At 39.3% G+C, this 16,717-nt stretch overlaps 1 protein-coding gene and 1 pseudogene across 2 annotated transcripts; one reads left to right on the top strand and one right to left on the bottom strand.

The window, feature by feature from the left end:
- The first annotated feature begins 283 nt into the window (after nucleotides 1–283).
- Nucleotides 284–1,111, top strand: LOC139934807 (ficolin-2 pseudogene; annotated as a pseudogene).
- A 255-nt stretch (nucleotides 1,112–1,366) lies between these two features.
- LOC139935233 (uncharacterized) lies at nucleotides 1,367–16,658 on the bottom strand. 2 transcript variants are annotated; one of them, XM_071929732.1, is made up of 9 exons: nucleotides 15,964–16,658; nucleotides 12,659–12,811; nucleotides 11,243–11,349; nucleotides 10,310–10,409; nucleotides 9,453–9,574; nucleotides 8,765–9,116; nucleotides 7,778–7,856; nucleotides 5,772–7,135; nucleotides 1,367–4,503 (listed from the first exon to the last, which is right to left on the bottom strand). In XM_071929732.1, exons 1-9 carry the CDS (start codon nucleotides 15,970–15,972, stop codon nucleotides 4,378–4,380), a joined length of 2,412 nt encoding a protein of 803 aa, XP_071785833.1. In that variant the 5' UTR covers nucleotides 15,973–16,658; the 3' UTR covers nucleotides 1,367–4,377. The 2 variants fall into 2 exon arrangements, with proteins under 2 accessions (XP_071785833.1, XP_071785834.1); XM_071929733.1 differs by having other exon boundaries at nucleotides 1,368–4,503; nucleotides 15,988–16,657.
- Between the last annotated feature and the right edge of the window lie 59 nt (nucleotides 16,659–16,717).

Raw genomic sequence — 16,717 nt, 5'->3', positions numbered from 1 at the left:
TTGAGAGTGAGTACTCCATTTTGGTTGTCTGCTTTTGTCTTTTTAAAAGACAGATTTGCTACCATTGGTTTGACTTGAAGTGATTTTCATGATGCTACTTCTCCATTACAACCTGGTTTTACTCGCCATAGTAACACTGTCCACACAAAATGAAAGATTTAGCAATAAACATGAAAGATTAGAACTCAAGTTTTATGGCGCCAGAAACGGAGTCCTGAAAACTGCACATACGAGACGAAACATTTATCTCATTTTGTCATTATTTTGTGGACGAGACTGTGCCATGGAGAATAAATGCAGATCATTCAATTTCCACAATTCTTTATGTGAATTGAATAACTTGACATGGACTCAGCATCTTGAAGACTTCAATGAAGATCAAGGAAGTTTATATTTTGATCGAAACGAAAACACACCACTCTCTTCTTTGAATGATTACATCTCCTCAGCTCAAGAGATTAAAACCTGCAAGGCGCTTCTGAACGATGGTTACGATGAAAGTGGAGTGTATACAATCTTCCCTGATGGATTCAATATCGGGTTACAGGTTTATTGTGACATGACGACTGATGGAGGGGGTTGGATTGTGTTCCAGCATCGCAAGGACGGTACTGTTGATTTCTATCGAAACTGGACGGACTACCTGGTTGGTTTTGGAGGTAAAACAGGTGAATTTTGGCTTGGTAATGATAACTTAGCCCTCCTGACTACTGGGCCGACCTCAGCATGGGAGCTACGAGTTGATCTGACAGGGTGGAAATCTGATAAAGTATTTGCAAAGTACGGAGACTTTCAAATATCTGGAGAGAAGTACAGTTTATTCCTCGGGGAATATGATTCAAACAGCACTGTTGGTGACGCTCTGTCATTTCATAATGGACAATCTTTCTCAACAAAAGACAATGATAACGACAAATCGTTATCGGCTCATTGTGCAGAATTCTACGAAGGAGCCTGGTGGTTTACTACATGTCTTAATTCTCATTTCAATGGATTGTATTACTACGATGGTAAAGCACATCAAGGAAAAGGAATCATGTGGCAAACATGGAACGGATATTATACAATCAAAACAGCCACCATAAAAATCAGAGAAAAACACTCTCGATAATCATGTTGACCATTTCTAATGCGCCATGTCTGTCAATGATGACACTCCTGGTACAAAAAACAAGAACTCTGCTTATACACAAGACAACCATTAGTTGATAAAAACAGACTTGTCTTATGCGGTGAGATTTGATTGAACGTCAAAAGATATTTTGGATAAATTTGTTTTCCTTATAGCAACATTGAGATGTGTTTAAATGCTGTTATGTCTCTGGATTTAAAAAACGGAGTCAGTCAAATATATGGGGCAAATTTCCAGCTAGCATGTACCACTTTTACTGCATGCTCAGCTCATGCTTTAATAGCTCTGGGCCCGCTAAATGGCTAAAAAAAAACATACCATGAGTATGAACAAAGAGAAGCTGTTACAGAAATTTGTATGCAGAGAAGTTGTGAAACTCAGTTCAGTTCTTTAATACTTTTTTTTACACTTTGCAACACATTTTTTTTTTTTTATTAAAAGCAAACAAACACTAGTAACCTTAAAAGGGTTAGATAACAATGAACAATCGGTTTTTCAGGTCCTTTGTGGCAAAAAAACCCCCAACATTTTTTACTTTCATGCTTTCGTAAAATACTGATCTTGTTGGGGGTTGCAAGTTTAAGGCATTTCTTTGTACGCAAAATTTGCATGTAATTTTTCAGAGTACAGTACATGTAGTGCAACTAAGTGTCTATGAAAAGCTGTTGCAAATTTTAACACTGTTTTAATGGATTGTTATAATAAGTTGTTGAATGATAAGTTTTTTAAATCAAAATAATATTTGCTTATGGACATGGCATGTTTGAATTGGCTGCTTATTCCATGAAATTGACCAGGAAAACCTTTAAGTATGAGTTAACATCAAACACTAACAGTGTATGTAGTAACAAAAATATATTATCCACGAGGGAAACTAAAAGGGTAAACTTTTTATAATATTTTGGGCTGAGCAAAGACAAATTGACTAGAACTCGACTTGAACCTGTAACCTGCAGATAAATGTTCTGGCACTCTTCCAAAATAGGAAGACCACCAACATTTCTGCTAAATAGCCAGCACGTTAATCTGGATGTCACAGGCCGTTCAAATCTCCCTCTAGTCAGTTGTTGTTTTGTTCAAACATGATTTATTTGAAAAAAAATAAATAAAAATATCAAGGAAAAGCAACTGTAAGTGAAAGAATTTTATCTTGATTTTGTATAAAAAATAACATCATATCTTGCAAAACAGAGACTCCCTTTATAAAAATATCTTTGTGCCATTGTGCCGTTTGATTGACATATGTGCACTTTCATCATTGCTTGTCAATTTTTGAATCCATTTTTCATCACTGCCAACTAAATCCTGTCTAATAAAATGCTGAAACATTATTCTTGATTCACAATGTACAGGTATTAAATCTGTGACTGAATAAAATAATGGTATTAGAGAGGTTTAGCTGCACGTTCCGCGTGAACGTGAACGTCAGAAAAGTGTGTCGTTAAGCTCTCATGTTTCTAGCATACGTGAAAGTACCATTTTTCATGTCAGGTACGTACGTGTGCTCAGACAGACAGATGTCATTTGTGAACATGCAATAAGCCCAAAGTGGTGAAATCACCTACATGTAGAAACAACACAATTTTTTGACGTTCACATTCAGATATTTGCTCGGGAAACATGCAGCAAAACATCGCTATTGACTGCACTTTAAAACTTGCCTGCATATGACTTGTATCCAATGTACATATTTCAGCGATCAGTGTGGGTCGTGTTTGACCATAAAGTAGTCTTAACATTACTACAGGCTAGCTGTCAGTGTGGGTAGGAGCTCCTTGACCATTAAGTAGTCTCAACGTTACTACACGCTATTGAAGCACACCATGGGTAGGAGGTCCTTCACTATTTGTAGTCTTAATATTACTACAAGCTAGCGGTCAGTGTGGGTAGGAGCTCCTTGACCATTAAGTAGTCTTAACGTTACTACACGCTATTGAAGCACACCATGGGTAGGAGGTCCTTCACTATTTGTAGTCTTAATATTACTACAAGCTAGCGGTCAGTGTGGGTAGGAGCTCCTTGACCATTAAGTAGTCTTAACGTTACTCCACGCTATTGAAGCACACCATGGGTAGGAGGTCCTTCACTATTTGTAGTCTTAATATTACTACAGGCTAGCGGTCAGTGTGGGTAGGAGCTCCTTGACCATTAAGTAGTCTTAACGTTACTACACGCTATTGAAGCACACCATGGGTAGGAGGTCCTTCACTATTTGTAGTCTTAATATTACTACAAGCTAGCGGTCAGTGTGGGTAGGAGCTCCTTGACCATTAAGTAGTCTTAACGTTACTACACGCTATTAAAGCACACCATGGGTAGGAGGTCCTTCACTATTTGTAGTCTTAATATTACTACAGGCTAGCGGTCAGTGTGGGTAGGAGCTCCTTGACCATTAAGTAGTCTTAACGTTACTACACGCTATTGAATCACACCATGGGTAGGAGGTCCTTCACTATTTGTAGTCTTAATATTACTACAGGCTAGCGGTCAGTGTGGGTAGGAGCTCCTTGACCATTAAGTAGTCTCAACGTTACTACACGCTATTGAAGCACACCATGGGTAGGAGGTCCTTCACTATTTGTAGTCTTAATATTACTACAAGCTAGCGGTCAGTGTGGGTAGGAGCTCCTTGACCATTAAGTAGTCTTAACGTTACTACACGCTATTAAAGCACACCATGGGTAGGAGGTCCTTCACTATTTGTAGTCTTAATATTACTACAGGCTAGCGGTCAGTGTGGGTAGGAGCTCCTTGACCATTAAGTAGTCTTAACGTTACTACACGCTATTGAATCACACCATGGGTAGGAGGTCCTTCACTATTTGTAGTCTTAATATTACTACAGGCTAGCGGTCAGTGTGGGTAGGAGCTCCTTGACCATTAAGTAGTCTTAACGTTACTACACGCTATTGAAGCACACCATGGGTAGCAGGTCCTTCACTATTTGTAGTCTTAATATTACTACAGGCTAGCGGTCAGTGTGGGTAGGAGCTCCTTGACCATTAAGTAGTCTAACATTACTACACGCTATTGAAGCACACCATGGGTAGGAGGTCCTTCACTATTTGTAGTCTTAATATTACTACAGGCTAGCGGTCAGTGTGGGTAGGAGCTCCTTAACCATTAAGTAGTCTCAACGTTACTACACGCTATTGAAGCACACCATGGGTAGGAGGTCCTTCACTATTTGTAGTCTTAATATTACTACAGGCTAGCGGTCAGTGTGGGTAGGAGCTCCTTGACCATTAAGTAGTCTCAACGTTACTACAGGCTATTGAAGCACACCATGTCAGTATTGATTTATCAAGTTTGTAATTCTTGAGTCGACAAGCAAGATCATCACCAGAAGGAGTTCCATCTGTAGAGCTCCTCTGTAAAACATTCAAATCAAAGAACTGTTATCAGTGACAATCTTAAACAATAAACAAGATTGGAAAACTGACTTGGTAGATTTGGGCTTGGTGGTCTCCTTATTTTCTCACTATCATTGTTTTGGGTTGTCTTTCCTTTGTCAAGCTTCATTGTGAAAAGGATATTTTCAAAGAAACATTGTTACTCCAGAAGCTCTGCAATGTTCAGAAGATAACATCGCTCACAGACAATGTAATGATTTTAAAATACCGACTTAAAATGTAATAGATGTTTAATTTGCAAAATTAACATCTATTATATCGTTGCGGTACCCGCTGCCAAAACATAGGATTCGAACTGCCTCTAGCTGCCGAGCAACCTCGGTAGTCTAGTTGGTAAGACACTGCTCTAGAATTGCAAGGGTCGTGGATTCGAATCCCACCCGAGTAACATGCCTGTGATATTTTTTCACAGGACTCGGGAAAGTACTTAGTATAAAGTGCTATACACATCAGTGTATGGGTAAAAACCAAAATTAATATTCTTTATCCCTGGTGCAAATTTAACATCTATTATATCGTTGCGGTACCCGCTGCCAAGACATAGGATTCGAACTGCCTCTAGCTGCCGGGCAACCTCGGTAGTCTAGTTGGTAAGACACTGCTCTAGATTTGCAAGGGTTGTGGGTTCGAATCCCACCCGAGTAACATGCCAGTGACATTTTTTCACAGGACTCGGGAAAGTACCTAGTATAAAGTGCAAACACACATCAGTGTATTTGTAAAAACCAAAATTAATATGACTTGAAATGGTTATAGGTCAGAGTTTTGTCTCGTTAGAAGGATACCTCTATCATTTATAAAGGGGCTTCATAGCAGAGATTCAGTTGATGTGTTCTAGAGTCACCAATCAGAAAATGACTACAGGGAACAAGAGCAGGAAGAACTTAATGACGCTCAATTCCATTGCCCAGCGCTGCCATTGCCTCTTGGGCCCATCAATTTCATAGCACTGCTGAACGGCTGACTTTGTGCTTACTGCGCAAGTTTTCATTTCATAGCGCTGCTAACCGCGAGCAACAAAAAGGTATGCTAACCTTCGGGTACTTACTGTATGAAAAGTGAAATCCATGGTGGACCACAACCTGGCTGCCTTATTTTCTTGCTTACACTTAAAGAAACGTTTCTGCTATAGTAAGCACGGATATGTGCTTACCGTTATGCAGGGCAATGAAATTGGCCCCTGGAGTGGTGAGAGTTTATTGATGCTAAAAACCTGATGTGTTTACCTTTGACCTCTTTGCGACGGCTGGAGTTTCTTTAAATGTGGATTGGCTCTGGACAATCCAGTTTGATCCACACATGTTAAGAGAACACATTGAACCAATCAATGACGAGGATGAAGATGAGCAGAATGATCGGTCCAATGGTCTTGCATTCCATGACTTGATATTAGAAGAACTACAACTGCTGAATGACCTCGTTAAGGGAGGGTTTGTCTTATCCATCTTTAGCGTTTGAGCAACCTTTAAGATGTCTGATGTTTTACTTAAAGAGTTGGATGTTTGTGTGTGCGCATCATTGAACGTACCAGAGTTCTTTCCAGAAGATGTACGTTGTGAATCTTTGAATGATTGTGCATTTGTAGGAACTTTATTGGAGGTTGGATGTGCTTGCAAGTTGACTTGATGTTGGCTGCCATTGCTGTCCAGTACAGAATCTTTGAATGATTGTGCGTTTGTAGGAACTTTAATGGAGGTTGGATGTGCTTGTAAGTTAACTTGATGTTGGCTGCCATTGCTGTCTTGTTCAGAGTTGATCTCACTTTGTTCTTCAGAGCTAGACTTTGGTTGTTGACTTGAAACAGAAGGAACAATTTCAATGCAATCCTCAAATTCTGTTGAGATATCTGAGTCAGTGTTTGTATCGTTGCAATCTTCAAGTTGTTCCTTATTCATGTTTTGCTTCTTTATATTAGCGAGGTGTTCTCCAATCTCAAAAGAGAGTAATAACGATTCTGAAGAAACAGACTCATCTGAAAATGAATCTTCCTCAAGATTCTGTCTCCTTCCATCACAAGAATTCATCAAACCTTTCTGAAGACCCTCAGACTCAGTTCTGTTGATTTGTTCTTCTTCTCTTAAACATGTTTTTTGTGAGTTGCGTTTTGATTCTTCATCATTAGCCAGGGATGAGTTATCAACAGAAGAATGCTTCAGCTGGAAACCATCACCACCATCATCCTCCTCAATTGGCGTTAGACAATCACAAAGTTGAGTCAAACCTTCTACTGATTCAGAATTATCCCAGTGTTTTTCCTCTTCTAATCCTGTTTCCTGTTGAGGGTTACTCTGCAGCTGAATCCCTCCCAAGAGTTGATTAGAATTGAGACATCTAGAAGCTCCTTGGTCTTGATCCTCAACGATCTTACTCTCGTAACTCTCAGAGCTCTTTGCCATCTTGCAATGACTCTGTGACCTTGGTGAGAATGTGGCTTTCCGTTTACATCCCTGTGATGCAACACTCTCCTGCTCTTCTCCATCTTTCTTATGTTGTTCTACAGAGGGCTGAGTATTGAGGCTTGTGATATCGATTGAGGAGCTCCCAGCAGCACCTCGATCAGAGCATGGAGGTATGTAGTCAACTTTCCATTCTATTATACAGGATAAAATAAAAACCGATATGTTTAGCCGCCGACAATTCAGCAAAGCTAAGAAGTGGATTGCTCAGTTATAAAAGATGAGAAACTTATCTTTTATATTAAAGAAATAAGCTCACAAGCACTGCTGCATATCATTATAATAATGATTATAACTTGTTTTCATAATAATACATATTACAAAAAGGGAATTAAAGGGAAGCGACGAGTTCTTTAACGGCCGTTTAAAACAAGCAGGGTCGTTGCCTAGTGATAAAGGCCCAACACGCGGAAGCCAGCCGGTTATAAACAGCGACACTGTCTGGGGTATTTATAACAAACATATCAATGTGCTTTAAATTAGTGCCCTGGTCATTGGGAGTATACAGCCCTGAGCTGCAGTATGGCGCTAGTGGCTTTTTCAAACGCAATATCAATATCTACCCTCGCAGGTACCCGTTTATAACCCTCGGTGAAAGAAGAGGAATTATAGTAAAGCATCTTGCTCAAGGACACAAGTGTCATGACCAGGATTCAAACCCACATTTCCATGACTTAACCATAAGAACTGGAGTTTCATGTTCTAAACCACTACGCTACGGCACCCTGCAGCATGTGCAGCAATAATCAGAGAAAGTCAAGACCTTTGTGACTTACCTTCCATGTTGTCAAGTTTCTGAATAACATCATCCGGGGTTTCATACTCAGCTTGATCAATCAAGTCCTTTGAAAGGTTCTAAAGAGAGAAAAGAGTTGTTATCAGAATCTTCATACTTGGTTCACGTCATGAAATCTGGTCATGTCATGGTGGTGGGGTCAAGGAAATTTGGTCAATAACAGTTTTTACTGAATTGTAGAGAGTTGTATGAATGAATGTAATAAAAGTAATTTGTCTGTGTTTGCTGAGTTTCAAACTCGGCCTCATTGCTAAGTGGCAGCATCCCAATCTCCCCCAAAAACCAGAAGCTACAGCTACCCCATCCACAGACATGAGAGACCAAGAGAAAACAACAACTGCTTAGTGATGTGTAAACCTTGCCAAGGGCACCACAGCAAAAGCACAGGGCACCATGGCAATTGCTGTGGCTGCCGAGGGTTAAACTCAAGGCCTAAAAGCAACATATGGGACCTTTGTGCCCCAACGAAGCAGTGACATGAGCAGCAACCATATCAACACACTCCGTCTCAGACAAGTAGGGCCCAATTCCATAGAGCTGCGTTGCGAGCACAAAAAGTAGCTACACTGTAAACATAAAACATTGCTGCTTACTGGAACTAGGTTACTAGCTAAAATACCATTCTGCATGTCATCTCTGACAGGTGTCCTGCTAATTTTTGCTTAATAGCTATACATTTATAAGCATGATTTTGTGTTGTTATTTGGCTCTATGAAACTGGGCCCAGAACTTAAGTCCAGTGCACCTGTCCACTTGACACTCCATGCATGATCATAACGCAGTGTCCATATTAGCGGCTACAGCTAGGGCTACAGCTAGGGCTACAGCTTGACTTCCGTGTCATTGTTTAGGTATAGGACATCCTTAGCAACACCCTTAGTAACAGCCGTAGCTGTAGCTGTTAATGCCAATTTGGATACGGCCAAACCTTATCTAGAAACTTAAACATTCAGACACATTTACATACCTCAAGTTCTGTTGCCAATATTCGGTAAACCTTACACCCCTGGCCTCTCTCAGCAACATCTTGAATCTCACTCTCTACATCCTCTGCATCTTCGAGACTCCTTATCACCATCTTCTCAACATCTTCAACGACCTTGCTGAGAAACTCACAACTTCTCAATGTTCTCCACTGGTTATAGTCCGCTTTGTCTAGTTCATAAAACCCACAATGAGGGCGCTCTTCATCTGCCCTTTGATCTTTCTCAGAGATCACTAACTCAAGAAGTTGAGAGAGTGCATCTCTTTCTTGGGAATCATCTTCTGAGACGACTTTTGCAGAACATGATTCTTCTTCGTCTGAGTTGTACTTTGACCTGTGGACAATTAAAACGAAATATAGTTGAAACTAGAGTTGAAACTAATGGTTCTTTTTTAAAACCACCCCAATCCATGAGATGTTTAATCAAACTAGTTGTCTGGCTTTACGTTTACGCATTGTGTGAATTTCATTAGAGAAAATCACATTTTGTTCTGAAATTAAAGTAATGACACAGTAAAGAAGACAATGTGATTATTTTTAGAATTCGAGGTCACAGAAACTTGTCATAAAAAAGGCGAGTAGATCTATAATAACAAGTTTACTTCCCCAGAAATCTGAATATACATGTAATGGGACAAAATTATCAGTGTTTTCTTTATAAAACTCTTACCTCCACATTTGTTTGATTTGGCGTGCTATAGATGGATGTGTAACAGCTTCGATAAGAGGAGCTGAGTTACCAAACGATCGAATCAAGAACTCATCTACATAAATAGCAAGTTGGCACTGCTCCTACAATATCAATTAAAAAGAAAACAGGTGTTTATTATGTCATTATTTACACTTGATCTTAATATTGTTAATTGTCCAAAGCTTAGTGCTATTTCTTTCTTCTGGTTTTGCTTAATATTGATGGTATATAAGTGCAATCAAAAGTCGAATTTCAAAGAGCTACTTTAAGCACAAAAATAGCTAAGCACGACAAAACTATATGCTTACCGGAACACCAGCCAAATAACAAATGCACAGGCACAATTTGTGACCGGTTTCCTGCTCACTTTATGCTAAGCAGAAAGTTGTTAAGAACTATTTAGAGCTAAAAGCAGCTCTATGAAATTTGTGTCCTGGTGCAAATGGTGAGAATATAAGCAAGAGGAAAACACATCAATGATTTTCTGACTCGGTCAAAAAACAACAGGTCTTTACAGGCAATTGAATGCCTCCAGTGACCTATGAAATGCTCCAGTACAAATTTATAACAGTTAACTTTTAGTTGCCTTTTAATAAAACAAAACTTCCTTGCCCTTAAATATGAAGTATCAGGCCTGCAAGAAGTATAGAGGTGAAACACTGAGCAGCCTGTAGTTCATTTTCCGTCCATTGAACAAGTTTACTCATTAATTCATTGGAGGCAGCATAAATACACCGACATCTAAATTTACATTTTTGAAGGAAAACAAATAAAAACAAAATTTTGAAGATGATTGTAAACTAGGGTATTTATAAATTGTAAAATGGCCTACTTACAAACTGTGGCGTTATATCCATATTGATGTGAAACTTCTTTAGAACCATAATGCCATTATTAATGTCAGAAAATCCCAAACATGACGTCTGAGCCTCATTCCTAATCAAAACAAAATAAAACATTCCTTCAATTCCAAAAGTCAAGAGAAGTGAAAGTGATTATCAAGTTTAGGTAATAAAAATCAACAGAAGGGGTTGACAATAAAGTGTCGACCATTGGCTCTTTGCAGAAACAAAAATACTCAAGAGAGATGAACACAAGGTGCTACCGTAAACCTCACCTAGTAACTATACTCCCACCGTGCAAAGTTTAAAAAACACTGAACACCTCTAGTAATTGTCAAAAACCAGTCTTCTAACTGGGTGTACATGTACAAATGTATCTCAACATATATGCATAAAATAACAAACCTGTGAAAATTTGAAAACAATTGGTCATCAAAGTTGTTAGATGAAGTGTCACATGAAGTTTTGTGTTTTCAGATGCTTGAATTCAAGACCTCATAATCAAATTTTGAGATCTCGAAATCAAATTTAAATATTTTAGTGAGAAATTACTTCTTTCTCAAAAACGACGTTACAATGTTTTGTACTATCACTATCAAGGGCTCTCCATTGCTTGTTACCAAGTAAGCTTTTATGCCAACAACTATGTTGAGCAATTACCAGTAGTGTCCAGTGCCTTTAAAGTGCAAGTAAGTAACAAGAGACTGATATATGATAATTATTCTTGTAACAAGGAATCAGGAGATTAGTGAGCAGTTTCTTTAGTATACATTGTAGGCCTACTGGTACCCAATTATCCAAGTACCAAAATTCTCCACAAGCTACATGTACATGTATTACAAAACTAGCGCCCTGGCAAGGAACCGGGACCAATTTCCGATAATGAGACCAATTTCTGTTGATGAGACCAATTCTGAAATGTCTTACTCTTCAAATGTCTTGACAGCATCTTCAGTAAACAAAGCTTTGATGGAGAATTGACTATCGTTTGCATCACACATTCCCGACATGCCACAGATTGGCTTCAAAAACACCTGGTGAAACAAAAGTGTAAATAGTGTTTGAATCAGTCAATTAAAAACAATTTTGTTTAATGTGTGACAGGTAGTGATTACATTAGGCCTGGGCAACTACTGAAAATAACTACTCGACTAGTCGCAACTCAAATAGTCATGACCAATTTTTAATTCTCAAGACACATTGTTGCAATGTTTGCCGCAAGCGCAATATAGTAAAATTCAAGCTGAAAGGATTGAAAGATGTGTTAATGTCTGTTAGGGCCTATGTATTTTGTAAGTAAATTATATCAAAGTGAATAGTTGTTAAAGACACAATTGGTTCACCAAACAGGTAGTCGTGACTATGATTTCAGACATCCGCTCATCATTTTCATCAGTCCCTTACAACATGCCACAGACATCGCCACATCTTCAACCAGAGTGTAGACTGTCTGTGTTTGAGCCTGCCACTGTTGCTGAGATTCAAAGGGTTATTATGAAATCTCCTTCAAAATCCTGTGAGCTGGATCCAGTATCAACATCCATGATAAAGCAAAACATTGATATATTTGCACCCTACATCACTAAGCTTGTAAACGAATCTCTCAGTTCCGGTTATTTCCCCGATAGCCTCAAAGTTTCCTACATCAGGCTGCTCATCAAGAAACCAAACCTGGACAAGGAGATATTTAAAAACTACAGACCGGTGGCAAACTTAAAATATCTTGGAAAAGTCATCAAACGAGTAGTGTCATCACATATTTCTGATCACATTCATACTTTCAACCTGTCCGACGTGTTCCAGTCAGCATACAAGCCTTTCCATGGGACCGAGGCTGCACTAGTCCGTGTGAGCAACGATATTCTCTCTTCTATGGACAATGGTAACCTTACAGCACTAGTCCTGCTAGACTTGAGTGCTGCTTTTGACACTGTTGAACACAACATCCTTCTCTCTCGGCTCCAGAATCACCTTGGCATAGAGGACACAGCCCTAGCATGGTGCAAATCGTATCTCCACAATAGAACTCAGCATGTTTGTATTGGCACAGCGATATCCGACCCTGTTGTTTTGAACTACTCTGTGCCACAGGGTTCGGTACTTGGCCCGCAGTGGTTTACGCTGTACACTTTACCGATTCGCGACATCATCCTCAAATTCAATCTGAATTACCATGTGTACGCAGATGACACTCAGCTATACATCACGTTTAAATCTTCTCAAGAAAACGCCAATGGAGACAATAGCGGAACGAACCTCAAGCTCTAGAGACAATAGTGGAATGGGCCTCCATAGTTCTAGGAGTAAAGATGGACAGGGGACCAGTCTGAAAATATGTAATACCTTTAAATTTGACACATGACAACATTCATGTGGTGTAACTTCTTCCTGAATCTGATCAGATGTTTGATTTTCATGATTGTTGAAGTGATTATTCACAGATGTCAAGATCCAGGGATCAAGTGCACATTCACCAATGTTGTCCATTTTGTTACCCTGGAAAAAACAGACAGAGACAAAGAAAAGATCAGCTACATCTGAGATGGTGAGTATTCATCAAAAATACTGTGCCAAGTATTGAAAGACTTTTGACTGGAGGTGGCGGAAGAATAAACATTTCCTGCAGGTAGTTGCGAAAACATAACCCTCCTCCCAACGGCAGCATTATCGCAACTAGCGTGCAGGTTGAGAACACTCAGCTTTAATTTCTTAAACAAATGTTGTCAGCTGTAAGGTTTGTTCGATAATTTTCCGTATGGTGCCACCACCTTTTCACTGATTTTTAAAGAAGGGGATATCTCATTTTTCATCATTGACATGATTGAGGGGTTTGAGGTAAATTAGATATTGGTACTATTATTTCATATCGAATGAAAAAGTGGTGGCACCATACAGAAAATTTTCCGGTTTGTTCTACTATAATTATTAGACCAAGTGACTGGGGTGCTGTACTCCTTTTTTCAAAATGTTGTCCTTATCGGGCGCAGTACCATGGAGGTACGACCGATAATACTGCACTGGGTCTAGTTGGCTAGTAATAGTATCAGATTCATATATCATGTTAGTAATAATAATAATAACATGCATGTATATATAGCGCTTAAAACAAGGTTTCTAATCGCTGAACAGAAAGTGTAAGATAAAAAAAAAAAAAAAATAATAATAATAATAATAATAATTACAAAAAAAAGTTAGAGCAAGGCCCCGAGCCAAAAGCTGCCAAGGGCCATCATTAAACTAACTGAACATGCTATAGCGCCAAGCAACGAACAACCCGACTCTGGAAAGGAATGTTACTAACAAACTAACAAAGTTTTTAACCCTTTCACTTTTTAGCCTGTTTTAATTTTAATCACAAAAGAACACAACACAAGTTACTACGGTAAATAATGGGCGGGGGGGGGGGGGATTCTGTGACTGTGTACAATGTGTAGGCTGTAGCAGGTAGGCCTACTCCTAGAATTTGAAAACGGCAGGAGGGTTACGTTGTCGCAACTAGCTAGAGAGTCATACACAGAGTCTCAAGAGCACTTGTAGTCACTGCAGGTGTTTCTTCCATTAGTAGGCAGTTTCAGTCAAATTTAATGCAGGTGATTTTTTCTCTGACAAGATGTAGTCTGTTAAGGTGTATTCTTAGAAGTAAAAATCAATTTAAAATTTTGAAATCGGATGTTTGGTTGCAGAGATATACCGTTTTTAATGAGCGTGGATCGTGAAAAAAACGTACCCGTGTTCAAGTTCAATTCTTATGTTTTTCTTCATATCGGCCACGGCCAAGTTTAATGCACAGGCTATGGCAATAGAGGGCGCACACTAGGCGAGCGCCCTCTATCTCTTACAAACTGTGCTTTGAGGCGCTAGTATGATATTTTATGAACGGCAAAAAGTGATATTTTGTGAATCAAACTGAGGAGCGGCATCGTGGGGAAAATTGTTAACTATAAAAATTAAATATGTGTTAAGTTTTGCAGGTGTTTGTGTGAATATTCTTTATTAATTATGTCAACAAATAGCATTATTGAATTAACCAGAATGGAATAAAATTAAAGAGTTTATGACTGGTGTTTCCTTTAATTTAAGATCAGTTGATCCTTTGATTTAAAATTGTAGCATTAACACAGTAAAACATTAGAACAATCTTTAAAAAACTTGAGGATGAAGGCATTTGTATACATCGATTATTTTTGTTATATTTACAAAGACAATTTCTAAAAACCAATGGCTATAATTATACAATCAATTTTTTTGTTCAACTTTCGTTTCAATTAGTATAGGCCTTTAAAAGTATATAACAATACTAGTTTCTTTTGACTCAAGATGAGCAGTCTGTTATTATCAATTCAGAACGTAGAAATTATCAAAGAAACAAGATCGGGCAGCTTTCCAGCTTTCTATTATTAGAGCCCCGGCCTATCAAACTTATTGTAACATACGCCCTCTTGTGGTGGCACATCACGGAAACACGAAGATGTACGAGTACGACGTACATATACAATCGTGCGTATTTAGGACAACTTTGCAAGAAATGGTCTAACAAAACCTTTCTGCGGGAGAAGAAAACATAATCAAATTACACCAAATTTTCACAAGTTAAACTTAAAAGTATGGGAATTAGCACTGACAAAGTCGCATTCAATTTTGATGATTGTCTCTGGAAGAAATCTTGATTCAAAAAATGAAAAACGCCGACAAAAATAGGTTTTTATGGTAAAAGCTATGCGACTAGCTGTACGATGTGCGGAATTTTATCGGCTACACGATGATGTAATCGTTATCTCATTTTGTGTAAACATGTGCTCCCGCATCGCAAAAAACCGTCTTCGGGCTTCTTCGGCGCTTTCCGAAGATTTCCGAAATCCGTTGTCCACGGGGTTCAAAGTTGACGTCATGCACAAACGAATGGGCGCTGCACGCCAGGCCAAGCTTCTGCTTTTTGTCGTTGCTCTCTTTTTTTTACAATATCTCCGAAACTATTCATCCGATTTCGAATATTTTTGAAATGTAAGCACGGGGAGAGAATGCTCCTGCCTGCTGTCAAGTCTCATAGTTGTGAGTTGTACAAAATGTGAGTTATGATTTAATATATTTCGTTCTTTTTTTTCGGGGCTGTGTGTGTGTGTGTTTTGGTACACGTAAAATCAACTTGATGAAACTGCCTAATGAAGATAATTAGGGCATCGGTTGATATATGGCATCATTATTTTTTTCTCGATTCAAAGAAAAAGGGCATAATACCGTGAAAACTGGTAAGAGGAGGATACAAGTGCAAATAACCAGTGGAGCCTTACGTGTTTCTAAAGTTTTGTTCAAGGGAGAGGAGACTCTTTCAAAATCAAAGACTCTTTGCTTACAAATAAAACCACCTGACCACACAATTTTTATCTAGGTAGGGACTGTTTACATCGCGCACAGAGAGGAAAAGATTATCCAAGATTTGCTACGATTTTAGAGACACCTCGAAACATGACCTCCCTTCCTACCATGTATAGCCCAGGTTGGACTCCCTCGTTCGTCATGTTCGTTGCAGACAACACGAGTGCAGTGGCACTGACTGACATCCTACCACTGCCAGGGCCGGCTAGGAAGTGTGGAGTGAACAGCCGCTGGGCTGGGGCGATTTTTCAGGCAAGATAACAAACACAACTTACCGAACACATAAAGGAGATACTAACCTGCAATAGAAATAGAACTATATTATAATGTAGGAACTGCTCACGAGCCTCTCTACGGACTTGGGTCTTGGCAAAATAGAATTATGTTCTTCTTTCTTCACTGGAAGTTTTTAATTTCGTATCTTCGCGCACTGAAATGACTGCTGTGTGTGTGTGTATGTGTGCGTGTATTTAGCCAATTCGTTCAATTAGTGCGCCCTCAAACCAGTTTCATGTCCAGTTTGATTGCGGGCCTTTTCGAATCTACGGTCTACCTTTCGGCTTTGAAACAGGCTCTGTCAGATAACGCGCACTTTTTGTGTGCATTCCGAGGGGCAGGCGGACGACACACAAGGCATACCGAAAGCCTTGGAAGATCTGTGCATCGTTGGGCCCATGCCGCGTCTGGAGTTTCAGGATATCCGAGTTTCAAATCACGGATTTGGCTTTGCTAGGCTTGACACCCAATACTAAAAGCATAAAAGGCCTAAACAACAAAAACCGACGACGCTCTTCTACCTCCTTGTTAGGTTCCCCAGCGGAAATTTCAGGAGGAAAACCTACCAAGGACATGTACCATGGAGGAATAAATTAGCCTCCATGCATGTACCAATAGTAGTACCAAGTTCCAAAAAGGGCACCTTCAAAAAGTTATTGACGAAGCCATGCCTTGTTTTTAGGTGCAACATGTATGAAACAAATTAAAGACACATCAAGACCAAAAGATCAAAAGGGGGGGGGGGGTGGGTGG

Source organism: Asterias amurensis, chromosome 3 (assembly GCF_032118995.1).
Source record: "Asterias amurensis chromosome 3, ASM3211899v1".
NCBI lineage: Eukaryota > Metazoa > Echinodermata > Asteroidea > Forcipulatida > Asteriidae > Asterias > Asterias amurensis.
Note: the sequence above shows the minus strand (reverse complement) of the source record. Positions and strands in the feature narration are given on the sequence as shown.